Source organism: Merops nubicus, unplaced genomic scaffold, assembly GCF_000691845.1.
Source record: "Merops nubicus isolate BGI_N331 unplaced genomic scaffold, ASM69184v1 scaffold17165, whole genome shotgun sequence".
NCBI lineage: Eukaryota > Metazoa > Chordata > Aves > Coraciiformes > Meropidae > Merops > Merops nubicus.
The window spans coordinates 3,776-18,765 of NW_008607787.1; the positions used below are offsets into that span (position 1 = coordinate 3,776).

General features: G+C 38.5%; 1 protein-coding gene across 1 annotated transcript; it reads left to right on the forward strand.

Moving 5' to 3' along the window:
- Window positions 1-458: 458 nt before the first annotated feature.
- LOC103772732 (mitogen-activated protein kinase kinase kinase kinase 3-like) lies at window positions 459-14,470 on the forward strand (the record flags this gene model as incomplete). The annotated part of the gene is made up of 10 exons (XM_008940076.1): window positions 459-573; window positions 2,825-2,880; window positions 6,250-6,297; window positions 7,532-7,574; window positions 8,217-8,289; window positions 10,636-10,767; window positions 11,081-11,143; window positions 11,219-11,300; window positions 11,446-11,556; window positions 14,261-14,470. Coding segments are annotated over 10 exons (933 nt in total), but the record flags the coding sequence as incomplete, so codon positions are not given.
- Window positions 14,471-14,990: the final 520 nt, after the last annotated feature.

Here is a 14,990-nt window from a genome sequence, read left to right on the forward strand (position 1 = left end):
ATCCCTAGGGCTTTTTGGTTTGGGTTTATTTTTGTGGGTTTTTTTGGGTTTGGTTGTATTTGGTGTGGTTGGGGTTTTTTTGTTTTGGTTGGGTTTCAGGTTTGGTTTTTTAGTTTTTTTTTTTTTTGGTGTTCCTCTGCTCTAGAAAAAGTGGAGGAGAAGCAAACATGAGGAAGAAATAAGAACTGACATCTGTTTTTGTTTCTATTGTCAGTAAAAATGTATTTTGTTTTCATAGTAGGTCTTGAACAAAAATCAATGTGCACATTTCACTACTACAGTTTCTAGTGCTCCAGTAAACACTGGAATATTGTTGGTATTTCAGTAGTTACTATTTTGACAGTTAAGTAGCACATAAAGGTTAAATCATATTAATTATTTGACTTGTGTTTTTCATAATCTAGAGCTTGTTGTGTTGTACTTCTCAATGCTTGAGTTCTCTGACTTATCTTTTATAGGTGCTGCTTTCAAACCTGACAGCTAATGAATGGTTTTGTTCACTTTTTAGACGAGACAAGCTATGGATTTGCATGGAGTTTTGTGGAGGTGGCTCTCTGCAGGATATTTATCATGGTATGTCAACACTGTAATTCCTTAAAATCTGAGCAAAGCTTATTTTCCAAAGAGTAGATGATTACAGTGTTTTGGAATCAGAGAGGAGGAAACAAATTTAGGATCCATAGTCATTGAAAGTAAATTTTAGCTTATTTATAATATGTAATGCATAATTGGTTTGGATTTTTGTAAACAAAATTAGCTATAGTGGGATTTTTTTGAGCAGCAGAAGTTATTTTCTTTCTTCAGTAGCTCATATACCCGTTGCTACTTTTCAGAGGCTGTAAAATTAGACAGTACTGTATTGTGAAAATAAAAAGTTGATATCCTTATGTGCTCTCTTACTTCATAGCAATTTTATTTCTGAGCTTTTGAACTTTGCTTTAGCATAATTTATACCAGTGCCTACAGATTCCTAGATAAGTGGATTGATTGTCATAGATGCTCTTGTCCTTTGTAAATGGTGATATTTTGTATGTTTGTAGCCTTTTTATGCTGTATGCTTAGGTGCAGTGAGTGGCCAGAGAAACATGTATGAATCTATTGCATAAAGAGAGGATCAGTTGATTACTATTTTTCAAGAGGCAAAATCAGATTTGAGGGGGTTTATTGACCTGGAATGAAGGTCCCTTTGCTTAGGTAAGGAGTCTGCTGTGAGCAATGGGTCTGTGGTTCTTAGGTGATGGTTTTCAGATAGATAGTAAATCCATCCACATTCTAAAGTTGTAAAGATTTTGTGTGTTAGGATCTTCACATCCTTTTCTTGGAGGTAAAGAGCGTATATACCTTTTTATGTTTAATTTAGATGCAATTAAAACAATGCAGCAATTCAGAAGTTCACACCATGCTCATGGCATAGATCATCTTGTTGATCCTTTGCAGCTCTGCTAGTGTTGATGAAAGTGTTGTGTCTAATATACTTTGTCACATGGAACACCTGTAGAGCAGGAAATGAGCTTGTGCCATATCAGTGCCTGAACAGACATTGTACAGGAACCATTTCCTGTTGCAGATGATTTTTGGCTTTTCTACCAGTAGCTAAGAGTGGAAAGTTCTCTTCTGAACTTGATTATGTCCCAAAGGGTCCTATTCCAATTGATCTATAGGATCTTAAGATCTTAAAAGAACTTAAGATCTGTAAAGATCTTAAGACCTATAATCTTAAGTCATTTAAGTTAATCAGAATTAAATTCTCAAAAATAAATGTGCATGCCTAAAAATATGTACTCTGGGTGCTAATATATTTAGTTTTATGTGGATTTGGAGCTTCTCTTTCAGACAAGGGAAGATTGATCTAGACATGTTTTGAAGATACATATTGCACAGCACTGATTTATACTATGGTTATGGGTTTTGTAGAAGCTAAGCAGTGTTTGGTCCTTAAATCTTGTTTCATTTTTAAGTCCTCACTTTTTCAGTTTCCTTTGAGAAATCCCATCTGACATTTGTATTTGTTTTCTCTGCAAAACCTGAGAAGCTTGCTGTGAAGCCTGCATTTTCTGCTCTTAAAATGCTTTAATTTTGGGATCAAAGTCCAGTGACTGGGGATGAGTCACAGGCCTTTCCTTGCTTGCTCTTCCGTGTTTGGTTTACATGTTTGTTCAGGATTTAATGCTTTTCCTTAAAGAGACTTGAGAGAAGTGAGACCCTGGAGGGAGAGGAGGATTCCTTGTTCCCTTAGGAAACTACTGAGCCTGCTTAGAAGGAGAGTTTGAGAATGTACACGGTGTGGCAGGCCCAGGAGCAACAGTGTTGGTGGCTCATGCAGAAGAGGGTGGAGAAGCTGCAGAGAGCAGATCATGTGGCTGCAGGGAAGATATAGCAGGTCACATGGCAGTGAGAAGGATGGAAGGAGAGAGCAGGTTGCAAGGGATAGAAGGAAATTCCTAGGGCTGGAAGGGGACTGACTGGAGTGTACTGTAGCTCTGAGTCACTAGGTTGGAAGTCTCACCCTGCATGGAAGGACATGATGGGTTTGTGCAGGGGAAAGTGTTGTGCATAAGTTGCTGCTTCAGTTTCTGTTTCCTTTTCATTGTCCTTTGGGATTTATATATGGAGGTAGTTTCCATTCTGACAGGACTAGACTTTAGAGTTTAAAAAATACTTGGTGTTTTTTTGAATCCTCATTCTGGGGAAGAGGAAGCACATTTACTGTGAGACTTCGAGTGTAAGACCCAATCAGTGTGAATGGAAGTAGCTGAGGTATGGGTTTGGAATGGGCAGTATCTTACCTGATTTTTGAGAAATTTTTTTTTCCCTTCCATTTCAGTGACTGGACCACTTTCAGAACAGCAGATTGCCTATGTTAGCAGAGAAACTCTACAGGTAGTGTGTTCTCAGGTTCTCGTGATTGACTTTTAATGTAAAAGTCTTAAAAGCTAAAAATAAAAGCTATAAATATATGTGATGCCATAGAAATACAGTATTTGGGTGGCTTAGCATTTTTCTCAGACTTTTGAGGAGGTCCTGTGTTATAGCCTAGAACTGATACATTTAATTGTCTAACCTTAAATTATCCTGGATCACTTGAAGAAAACTGTAATAATCTTTGTGCTCTTAATTTTTTTTTTTTTAAAGGAGAGAAGCAGCATATTTATTAAACCATATTTGTGATGCAAATTAGGTATTGCATGTTTGAAGGAAGATTTAAATACCCAGTGTTGCAGATCTGATAGTTGATCTTTGCCAGTAGGAAAAAAAAAATCCACCCAGGTAGTTGAAATGTTCAAGTTAAGGTCACCAGCCCCTTCTCATGTGTATGCTAGCTTTCATTTTCCTTTCATAAATTAAAGATTCACTTAACCAGTAAAACAATCAGAAACAGCATTTTTAATGGATGTCTTGCTTTCATGTGAGAGAGCAGCTCTTGGCTCCTAATGAATGCAGATCTGTTGAATGCCATCAGCTGAAAGCTGCTGCCTCTCTCAAACACTCTTCTCTCAAACACTCGTTCAAGATAGCTCTGTCACTGAGCCAGCTCCTTTGCATGCCACTTACCATCTCCCTGTACTATGCCAGAGATTGCTGGCTTCTGACTTACAGGACATGGCTTTTCTTCCATAAAGTGAAGTCATATGTGACATCTGGGAGTCTTTTGGTTTTTGATCCCTTAAACCCTTTTGTTCTTACAGAATTGTAGAATGGTTTAAGTTGGAAGGGACCTTTAAAGATCATCTAGTCCAACCCCCCTGCAGTGAGCAGGAACATCTTCAACTACATTAGGTTACTTGTAGCCCTGTCCAACCCGACTTTGAAAGTTTCTAGGGTTGGGGCATCTACAACCTTTCTGGCCAACCTGTTCTAGTGTTCTACCACCCTCGTAAAAAATACCTTCCTTGTATCTAGTCTAAACCTCCCATGTCTTTCCTGTGCTGGAGACTCCGAGGCTGGGTTCAGTACTCTAGGAGGAGTGTCACCAAAGTAGAGCAGAGAGGCAGAATCGCCTCCCTCAGCCTGCTGCCCATGCTTCCTTTGATGTGATTGGCTTTCTGGGCTGTGAGCACACAGTGCTGGTCCATGTCCAGTTTTGTCATGCACCAGTAACCCCCAAGTCCATCTCCACAGGGCTGATTTCAGTCCCTTCATCCTCCAGCCTGTATTGGTACTGGGAGTTGCCCTGACCCAAGTGCAGGACCTGGCGCTTGGTCTTGTTGAATCTCATGAGTTTCACGTGTGCCTGCTTCTTGAGCCCATCACTCAGACATGTCAACGTCACTACTTAGCTTGGTGTCATCTGCAATTTGCTGAGGGTGCACTTGATCCCACTGTCTGTGTTACTGGTGAAGATACTAAACAGTACTGATCCCAATACAGACCCCTGAGGGGCTCCAGTTGTCAATGATGTCCATCTGAACGTTGAGCTGTTGAGCTCTACTCTCTGGATACAACCATCCAAAAAATTCCTTACCCACTGCATGGTCTGTCCATCAGATCCATAATATTTTTGCAGTATGTAGGAGTGTTTCAGTAGTCTAGAATGGAATTTATGACATCATTATTTATTGTGTGGGAAGAGTTCTTGGTCAATATGTGTAAATTGCTTGTGAAACAGAAACTTGCTACTTTGTATTCTGTAAGTGTTATCCGTGGATCCATTTTTGTGTATTTTAAAGTTGTCTTTAAATGCCTTTAACACTCTGGCCAAATATAATATATATAGTTTCTGTTATCTTGTTGTTTTGTAATGAAGCACTTGCTTTTTCTAGTAAAAAGTGTAGTAATATAGGCCAGCTGTCCATCCATAAAAGTAATTTGTCCAGTGTTAATATTCCCATTAGTTTCCATGAGTTCAGGTTTCACTTGAATGCCTGACATTAGCATTCAGTCTACCTGTTTAGAAGCTCATTACATGGTCTGTTTTCAAAAACAGTAATTTTGATTGGAGTCAGACTGATTCTGAAAATATAGGTTCTTTAAATATGGCCTTTAAAGTACCTTCCTCCAGGCATGCAGTTTCAAAAATGGTGACCTCAAATTCTTCTGCCACAGTGGTAAATATGAGGAAGTTTTTGGGCTTTCTGTGCCAGTAGCATCCAGAGATTTAGATGCAAGGAGTGTACATGAGACTCTTCTAGCTAATGCCAGTTGATGAAACCATCAGGTAGATGCTTTAATGAAGCTCTCTACCAAAACCAAATGGAGTCCAGTTTTCGGGTCTGTGTTTATACCCGCAGTGAGGACTCTGAAAAAGCATTGGAGCAACTGGGCATTGTTAGTATTTCCCCCAGAGGAGCAAGTTAAAACATCTATGAGTGGTTTTTTTTCTTTCTTTTTTTAGTTTCTAGAAGGAGTTGAATTTCATAACTGAGTAGCCCCTGAGCTACATTTGCATTCACATTTTCAGGAACTAACAAAAAACTACTTCAAAACTGTATCTTCTGTGCAGTGTATCTGTACACTGTTGTTCACTTAAAAATGTCAAGTACTAAATCATGTAAGGAATCGTTTCCTCTTTTTTCCTGTTGGTATAATGAAGACCATCCATGAAAATCCTGATAACTGAAACCCATCCAAATTTATTTTCTACAACCAACTCCATGAGGTCTTGCAAATAAGTTCTGTCTTGACATGGGTATCTCACATGTAATACAGTCTTCATGGAGGTTCATGACCATAGAGTGAGGAAGATGTTTACATGTTGTTTTACCCCAGAAGAGAATTTTGGAGATAAGCCTGGAGTGTCAAAAGTGTCCTTTATCACTCAGGGATTTGGTTTCATAGAATTCTTCCAGAATTTAAAGTTTCTAACTTGTGTTGAGTCCTAAAATGCTTTGGTACTGACACTGAGATACAGAAAAGCAGCCTTCTGCAGAAATCCATGAATTAGGGTTGAGCTCCAGTGTCTCACCACCCTGGTAGTGAAGAAGAACAGAAGGTTGTTAAGCAATTTAAAAGCAGCTAACTTGCTCTAGAAAGGTGACAGTTACCATGTTGAGAGGGAAATTTGGTTGGGGAATGCTTTTCCCACAATAGATGTGTTAACTGATATTCTTTCCATCTGTCCTGTGTTTTGGATATTATGCTACTACCTATCTTGAATTTGCATTTAGGACACACTGAAATATAAGAATGTTCTTCAGTCAGTGCGTCATTTAGGTGATTGAACTGGCTCCTAAATGTGTCTGGTAATTAACTAAGAAATGTATGTAAAATGAAAAATTTTAGACTAAATTATTATCTAAATATTTTATGCAGGGACTGTATTATCTTCACAGTAAAGGAAAAATGCACAGAGATATAAAGGTAGGTAAAAACTGAAGGTAATTTTGGTGTTCTTAAATAAGTTACATCACCTCTGATGGATCTTTACTGTTATGTGTCGACTTGGAAGATATGTAGGGCTTTTCTACCTATAAGAGTAAAATAGTTTTCTACCCAACAGAAGAAAACTTTCTTTAAAATGCATGTATGGAAGTATGGAAATCTTCATTTTAGATCTCTTGACTTTTGGATGATGTTTTCTTTCCTCACTAGCTAAGTTATGTATTTAGTGTATCTGTCCTATAACACTTGAAAGGTGGACAAGGTCAAGAGCATGTTAACTGGACTGTCACAGTCTTTACCAAGCTCTGTTTATAAGGCTCAATAACTGTAGTTGTGCTACATTTGCCAAAGTAGGCTGCATTTTACTTTTCCTTCTCTGTGAGAAGCCATAACCTGTAAAAACATTTTTTTTTTTTTTTTTTTTGGAGGCCCATCTGTGTTTCCTTTCCATCTAGTTTATGGGCAGTGCTGACATTTTGAGCTGGGTTCAGCCAGCTCCAGCCTTCACTCAACTCAGCCTGTACCTAGTTCCTATATTCAGATCAGAGTTGTTCTCAGTCCTTTCGTGTTGTAATTTTATGGTACCAACTGCTGCGTGTGGTCTGTTTAAATTGTGGAACTGAAGTGAGTGGTACATCCAGCCATGCAAAAGCAAACTCCTCATATCGAGCACTAACAGAATTTCTGTTGCATAAGGATGGAGATAGTTTTGCTAAACACTTGAATATCAAGGCAGGTCCTAAAGGCTATAAATTTAATTATGACTCTCAAGACAAAACCAGTTCCTACATATGAAAAGAAAATCCAGTTACCTCTGCTTTGAACTTTAGAGTTCCTATTTCCTTTCAGTCAGAGTAAATAAAAAAAGTAAGAATTCATCAGCATAGGCAAATCATCATATTCTGATTTTTGAGAGGAGTTTTGTATACAGTGGAAACTCTCAAGGCTAAAGAGTACTAAATTAAAAATTAATGAGAAACCCTATATATCTGAGATTCTTTATAAAGCAGAATGGCAACTTGCTGATTTTCCAAACATTACCTTGGTAAAGATGCAGGTTCCTTGAACACACAATGCTGGGTTTGTCTTTGGCCCCTAGTTTGCCATAAGATCTCACAGAATTTTTTTAATTTGTTTGTTTTTGTTTGTCTTTTGAATATGGTGTCAAAGAAATCTGTTTTAATTCAGGTTTGCTTACTTTTTTTTTTTTAAGGGAGCAAACATTCTTTTAACGGATAACGGACATGTAAAATTAGGTGAGTTAATACAATTTAGTCTTAACATTTTAATGTGCTCTAAGAAGCAGTCTTCTGTGTTTTATTTAATGGTGTAATGATTCATGTTAGGAATTAGTGAATACTAGAATTATTTTCACTTGCTGGTAATATTTAACTACACCATCCAGTTAGTGTCTGAAGGAGTAACTGAAGTAATTTTGGAACACTGAGTTGAAAGACTTTTCTGGTGTTGTAAGGGGGAAGTAAAATTCGAATCACAGGTTTTTATAAATTTTTAATAAAATGTGCCATCCAAAGTGCTTAAGTGTCAAATGTGCCTTGAAAGGTTATCTGAACTAATCTCTTGGATGGTACTAAATGATGTATTTGATCATGTTAAAACTCTGCATGTAACTGTAGGGACTTATGGGCTAGCCAGTTCTTTCTTGCGTTGATCAGGGACGTGTTTGTGTGCAGCCTGCCTGTTTGGCAGGCAGCTGTGAGGGGCTGTGACCTGCTGGTGATATCTGACATATATCGAGTTTCCATGATTTCCTTTTATTTTATGTTAAATATTTCCAGAATATTTAAGAGTTTGGAACCAAACGTGTGTTTAGTAACAATTAATTACATCAGATCAGTTATTAATTGCCATTTGGGTTTTGCGCTTTTTTTTAACAGCTGATTTTGGAGTGTCAGCACAGATAACAGCAACAATTGCCAAAAGGAAATCGTTCATTGGCACCCCATATTGGTAACTGTGTTTTATTTGACCATTAATGTAATAGTAATGTATATTAATAGTAAAATAAAATAGTAATGTACTCTTGAAAAATTGTGGTAAAAGCATGCTGTGCCACTTTTTGGGTAATCACTGAAGGCTCTGTCAGACTTTCTAGTGATCATATCTGTGTTAGTCTAAGTCCTGACTTAGCTGAGTATTGGAGAAAGTGGTCTTAATGTTCTGAGAAATCTAGAGGCTGCCTGTGTGCTGCTATCACTGTTGACTAATGTACCTCAGTTTAGTCAAACTTACATTCTGTCAACAATCTTGCCTGGTTTTAACTCTGAATTTTAAAGTTGTGGGTTTTTTCTTCCCTGATTTTCCATTTTGCTGTTTTATGTTTCTTCCCCTCTAGCCTAGATACATCTCCCTAGATACATCTCTGTCTTTCAGTTACTCTCCTTTGGCTGATGAATTTCATTTGTTTGCCTCCGGAGATTCTTTTGCCACTTGAGAAATGTTTCCTTTAAACAATTTCCTTTATTTTCCCCTTATTTGCCCAAACCAATTGAATTCAAATGGACATTTTTGTTTTATCTGTTCTGCACGTTTATTCTGCCCTCACTAAGCTAGTTTGCATAATTTATCTTTTCTAAAGTTTGGCATTTTATCTTCTCTTCTTACTGGAAGTGGTTGTTCCCATTTTGCCTTGAAGTAAAGGACACACATTCCCAGAAAGATACTAAAAATTCTGTTGTCTGACAGGGTAGCAGGTGCAAGACAAAAATTGTATGTAATGAAAAGAAAAAGCCCTGCTTCCAAGTATCCAGTATTGAAATAGTGAAACACATTATGTTTAGCATTATTCTGCAGTGTAAGTTACACCAAGGCATGGATTCACTTCCCTTTCGGAGTAACACAGACACCCACCAGTCATGATTGTGTAACTGGTTTGTCTGTCTTTCCTAAAATGTCTGGGTTACTTTAGTCCTGGCTTGTATCACTGCATAACTATCAAATTGTGCCAGGCTTCTCAAGTTACATCTCATAACCTTAAACAATAATTTGAAACGATTATATGAGATAAATGCTTCTGAAAAGCCTGTTTTTCTTTGCAACACTTCTCAGAGGTTTTGAGAGGAGAAGCAAGAAAAATTATTGAGATCATGCAGAAGGAACTGTAGTTGGAAACAGGCAGTGTGAAGGTGTAGTGATCATTAGTGGTGTCTGGGCAGGTAAGGCTGTGGTTCTTGGATGAGTGAGAAATGAAGGGCAAAACTGCCATGCAGTGTCTTGTGTTCTAGGAACTCTGTTACTAACCCTTGGGCTCTTCCTCCATGGATTTCAGAAGTTAACTTCCCCCTCTGCCTGAGTAACTCCCACCTTTTTTTTTTTTTAGAGTGATTTTGTGGGTTTTATGAACTCTTCAAGGAATCTGTGTAAATATAGTTTAACTATGTGAACTGGGAATAAGTTTTTTGATGTTTTCAGATCTACTGATAAGGATGTCTGTGTTTAAATAATGCCTCATTTGAGATGTTGCCTGCTGCTTTACTTCAGCACTCATTAAGTGACATTCATCTGTCTTTCCTGTATTGGGTTACCTCTCCAGTTCCACTGCTACTTTTCAGGTGACCTGAACTAATAAATTCAAAAACTAAAAAATATTGATGTTTGCCATCTGATGTGAGTATGTAGGACAATCAAATCTGTAGTTCACTTTGGCTGTTCAAAACATGCGATAAAGCCTAGTGAATAATTGCCTTTGGGTATTCCTATTTATGTGTCGCTTATGTCTGCTAATTTTTGCTGCCTGAGGACATGAAACTAATGTAAATGAGGTTCTCTGACATTACAGACTTTACAAAGAAGGAGTGCTCTGTGCAGAGGAGACAATATCTCATGCTTTCAGATTACAAGAAAGCTGTCAAAACTTTTTTTTTTTTTGTTAGAATCCTCCTGGTCAAAGTCAGCTGATCACTTTTTGGGGCGTGAATCTGGATATGATTTGAATTTTATTGCAGTTCAATAATTGTAGCTTAGGCTCTTTTGCTGTTGAGTGGTAGTTGTGTGACTGCAGAAAAGCCTGAGGCAGATTGGTTTCATCCACTTACTGATAAATAGCTGTTCTGGAAACTGCCTGTTAGTTACTGGATGATTATTGATGAAAACTTCATGTATACATTATGGAACTTTTTACACACACACAGACAGACGCACACAGACAGACAGACACATGTATGTATATCCACATGTATAAATATATATGCTGTCAGCTTGATTGAGAGCTTTAGAGAAAATAGTAAACTGCTTTGTACAGGAAAAACATTTGATTTGTGGCAAGAAATTTATCTAAAAATATCTTTTACCTTTTAGGATGGCACCAGAAGTTGCTGCAGTAGAAAGAAAAGGTGGCTATAACCAACTCTGTGATCTGTGGGCAGTTGGAATAACTGCTATAGAGCTTGCTGAACTTCAGCCTCCAATGTTTGACCTACATCCAATGAGGTCAGTAAGCAGCTAAAGCTTGGTGTGTAAATACAGCTTCTAAAAGAATCCATTTGGAGCAGTGGCTGTGTGTGCTTGTGGTATTTGGGGGTGCTGCAAGGGTTGTAAATATGTACACAATACAAATTGTAACGTGTGCAAAATGTACATGATAGAAATTGTAACAACTTTTTGTGTGCAAATGTGGAATGTTGTTCTGGTAGCATGTCTTAAACTGCTGGGCTTTTTCTTGACAGCTAAATAACATATTTAATAGTTAATCTCATCTATGTATCACAATGCAAACTACAGGAATGCTGTTGGCTTTTTTCAGAGCGCTTTTCTTAATGACCAAAAGCAACTTCCAGCCTCCTAAATTAAAGGACAAAATGAAATGGTAAGTGCTTTTCTGTTTTATGGTCATGTATTGCATTGGGCAATTGATTCTTATGCTTACCACTTCGTTTTACAGGTCCAATAGTTTTCATCATTTTGTGAAAATGGCACTTACAAAAAATCCTAAAAAAAGACCTACAGCTGAAAAATTACTACAGGTATAAATTTATGTATGGGATTTTTTTTTAACTTATAAAGTTAAAGTATGTAATTATTAAAAATAAAGTTAAAAATATATACTTATAAAAATATGCTTAATAGGAGTGGTTGGAATTTTAATATGGTTTTCCTTCTGCCTTTCAGCATCCTTTTGTTACCCAGCCATTAAATCGAAGTCTTGCTATTGAACTTTTGGATAAAATGAATAATCCTGATCATTCCACTTACCATGATTTTGATGATGATGATCCTGAGGTAGGAATGTATTTTAATCATAGAATCAGATTAAGTTTTTCTTCGCTGACAAAACTAAGTGGTTATGATTTATTGAGCCACGGAATGTTTTGTGATCTGGGAATAATAGTCTGAAGGGTTGTTTTTGGTTTCGGTTGTGCTGCTTTGTCACATGTACAGGCACGTAGCAAAATTCATCATGTTGGGGAAGAGAAGCTCAAAGATTTAAACACTTCAAATTTTGTTTAATGTTGTCCTTCAGCAATTTTACAACAGTAAATGTGGATTACTTTTCCAAACCTGTGTCCTGTCATGCATTCTGCTTTCTGTTTCTATTCATCTGCAAAGAAAACGTTTGTAAAAACAATTTTGAACCTCTGTAGACCTTGTTCTTTTATTCCTGATTTACCTTCTTAACAGATGATGACAAATTATGTTTGTCAGATGGTTTGCCATGTGTTGCTTGCAGATTATATTTTCTCTCTTAGAATACTTTGAAACTTCACTTCACTTACAGTTCTGTCAAAGGCAAAGTCTCTGATTTTCTGCTTCAACAGCTGGGAAAAAGTAGCTTAATTATGTAAGATGATAAACTGTGCAGGACTGAAGTGTTTCACAAATAAGAGAAAACATATTTTGCATTGTAGAGTGCAATGTTTAGATATTTCCTAAATGGGAGGGAAGGGGAGGAAGGCATAAGGATTGAGCAGTCAGTACTTTTAAAGGCAATTGCAAATTGTGGAGCACACTTAGTAAATTTTTCTGTTGAAAAATATTTAGGGAAGTTAGGCACACAAGAAAACCCTTAATGTAGTTGCCTTTCATGTTAGTGTTAAGAGAAAGTTGTCTGACACCTGATGGAGACAGCACTGAGGAACTCTGATCTTCTCCTCACGATAAGCTCTAAGGATGTCATCTTCTAGTTATTTGTTGTTTTAGTGATGATAGAGAGCTCTGAAGCCCGTTGAAGTGATAATTCTGTAGAAACCAGAAAAAACAAAGCTTTTATGAGATGTTATAAGAAGAAAGGTAGCTGTTTTCATTGTGCTTCCCATGAGTGAGCTGTGCAGATCAGAGCAGCTTACCCTGCAAGTCTTTCCTGCTTTCCTGAAAATTGTCCTGAAATCCCAATGTGCCATTCCCTATGCCACTGGTGTTATCTTTTCAGTGAGAATTTTGACATTCATTTTGGGCCATTCAGGTGGGGAAATCTCTCTTCTATTCTTGGAGTCTCTTTAGTACACATTTTAGTGGTGCTTACTTGTAGTTTTCAAAACAGCATTCACTCTCTTCTGTCCCTTCTGACTTAGTGTTAAGAAGGCTCTTCTGTTGTCTACACTTAATTATGGGATAACTGATACTAGGTGAAAAACTGTGCCTTGTCTGGGGAGAAAATCAAAACAACCTCACAGTAGTGATCAGAGAAAATGCATATTTCATCGTTCATAAAGGAGCTAGAGTGGCTCAGAGTATGGAGGACAAACAAGCGGCTTGTGTGTCTTCTGGTGTGCATTTTTCCAGATGTCAGTTCATTTGTTGTTTATCTTCTGTTGCTGAGGGTTTCCTGCTGCATTTGTGGGCTCCTGTGCTAAGCATAATGATACTTCTGTGTCATTGTTCATCACATGGCTTTGAACTTTCTAGTGAGCTTCAAACACTGTTACCTCTGGTGCTGGATCATTCCATTGGATAGACAATTTACTTGTCTCTTCTCATTTCTTCCCTGACCATGTTGTCAGATTTCCCATTGAGGCATTTAGTTTACCTAGAAAATGAGAATGATAGTGACACTTTGGAGAACATTTTGGCTTTTAATAATCAAGTCTACAACCCACCTTTGTGAGTAAAGCAGATAGTAATGGATTATCCAATGCACCTTGAGCAAGGCCTGTTTCAGATGAAGAGTCCTGCCACAGGCAACGCAGTTGTTGACATTGTGGTCTTTCCTGTAATAAAGCAAAGGGAATAAGAAGTGTACATGCTCCTTTTTTACACAGTTGAACTTGCTCCAATACCTGCCTGTTTGCAGAGGTAGCTGCAGATACTAATCCGAACTTGGGGATTGACCACTCCTATACTTGTGGCAATCACCTGAATTCATCCATCAAAAATTGGAAGACACAACATAACATGGTACAACATAACGTGGTACAAACAACACTGGTGAGAATCTTGAGCTTCAGACATGCTCCCCAGTTTGTTTGGAGTTTTGGTGGTTGGGGGGATGGTGACGTTTGTGCTTTGGAGGTTTTTGGTGTGGTTTGTTTTTATCTGTTGGTTTGTTTTTGTTTTGGAGGCTTGAGAGCTTTTCTGCTAAGCTTTTCTGATAAGAGCTCTTCATCTGGCCAATGCTGCTTTTATGGGAACGCTATCTGTTATTGCTTGTGTAGTCTGCAGAGTTGTGTGGGTGAGGTAGAGATTGAGATGTGAATTTGCCCCCTCTCTCAGGAGGGCTGTACTACATCTTTAAATCATTCTAAACTCAGACAAACATGAAACGTTTAATGTATGAAAACAAAACTAAAAATACACACTCAGATTATTGGGGTATAATCAGAAAGGTCTCCCCTTGATACAGCCATTATTCATTACTTAAGGCCCTATATGCAGACCAGACCCACTTAGAGAAGTCTGCTGCTTTCCTGGGGCCTGCATTAAAGATGTGACAAGGAAACTTCCCACCCTGGTGCTGCCCTCAGATTATTACCTCTCACTGGCTTTTCAGGTAGGCAGTGACAAACTCAAAGCAAGAAGTGTGAGGGCAATGAAGAGAGACTTCGGGGCCCTGGAACGACTGGTCAAGGGATCAGGAGCACAGGTGGTGTTCTCCTCTGTGTGCCCAGCTGCAGCATATGACGGGGAGAAACAGGAAGTGCCAGCAGATCAATACCTGGCTCCAAGCCTGGTGTCACTGGCAGGACTTCAGGTTTTTTGACCATGGGCTGGTTTACATGACATCAGGCCTGCTGGCAGCAGATGGGATGCACCTGTCTCAAAGGGGAAATGGGTATTTGCACAGGAGTTGGCCAGGCTCATTGAAAGAGCTTTGAACTAGATTTGGAGGGGGAAAGGGCCAAAACCAGGCTCTGCAGAGAGCAGCATGGGGTCACCAATGTCTGAGGGATAGTCTGCTAGCAGGATCCTTTGGTCTGCTGTCTCAGTGCAGGAAGGAGACCCATATGGCAGCAAAGATGCAAGGGTTAATGCATTGGAAGCCACAAAACTCCCTGAGAATGATCATGTAGGGGACAGGACTTCTCCCTATCAAAAGATGGCAGGATCAGTAACCCACCTGAAGTGCATCTACACCAATACACGCAGCGTGGGCAACAAACAGGAGGAGCTGGAAGCCACTGTGCAGCAGGAAACCTGTGACATAGTTGCCATTACAGAGACATGGTAGGATGGCTCACACTGAACAGTGTTGAGAACCACTTGGTAGGCAGAGGCAAGGC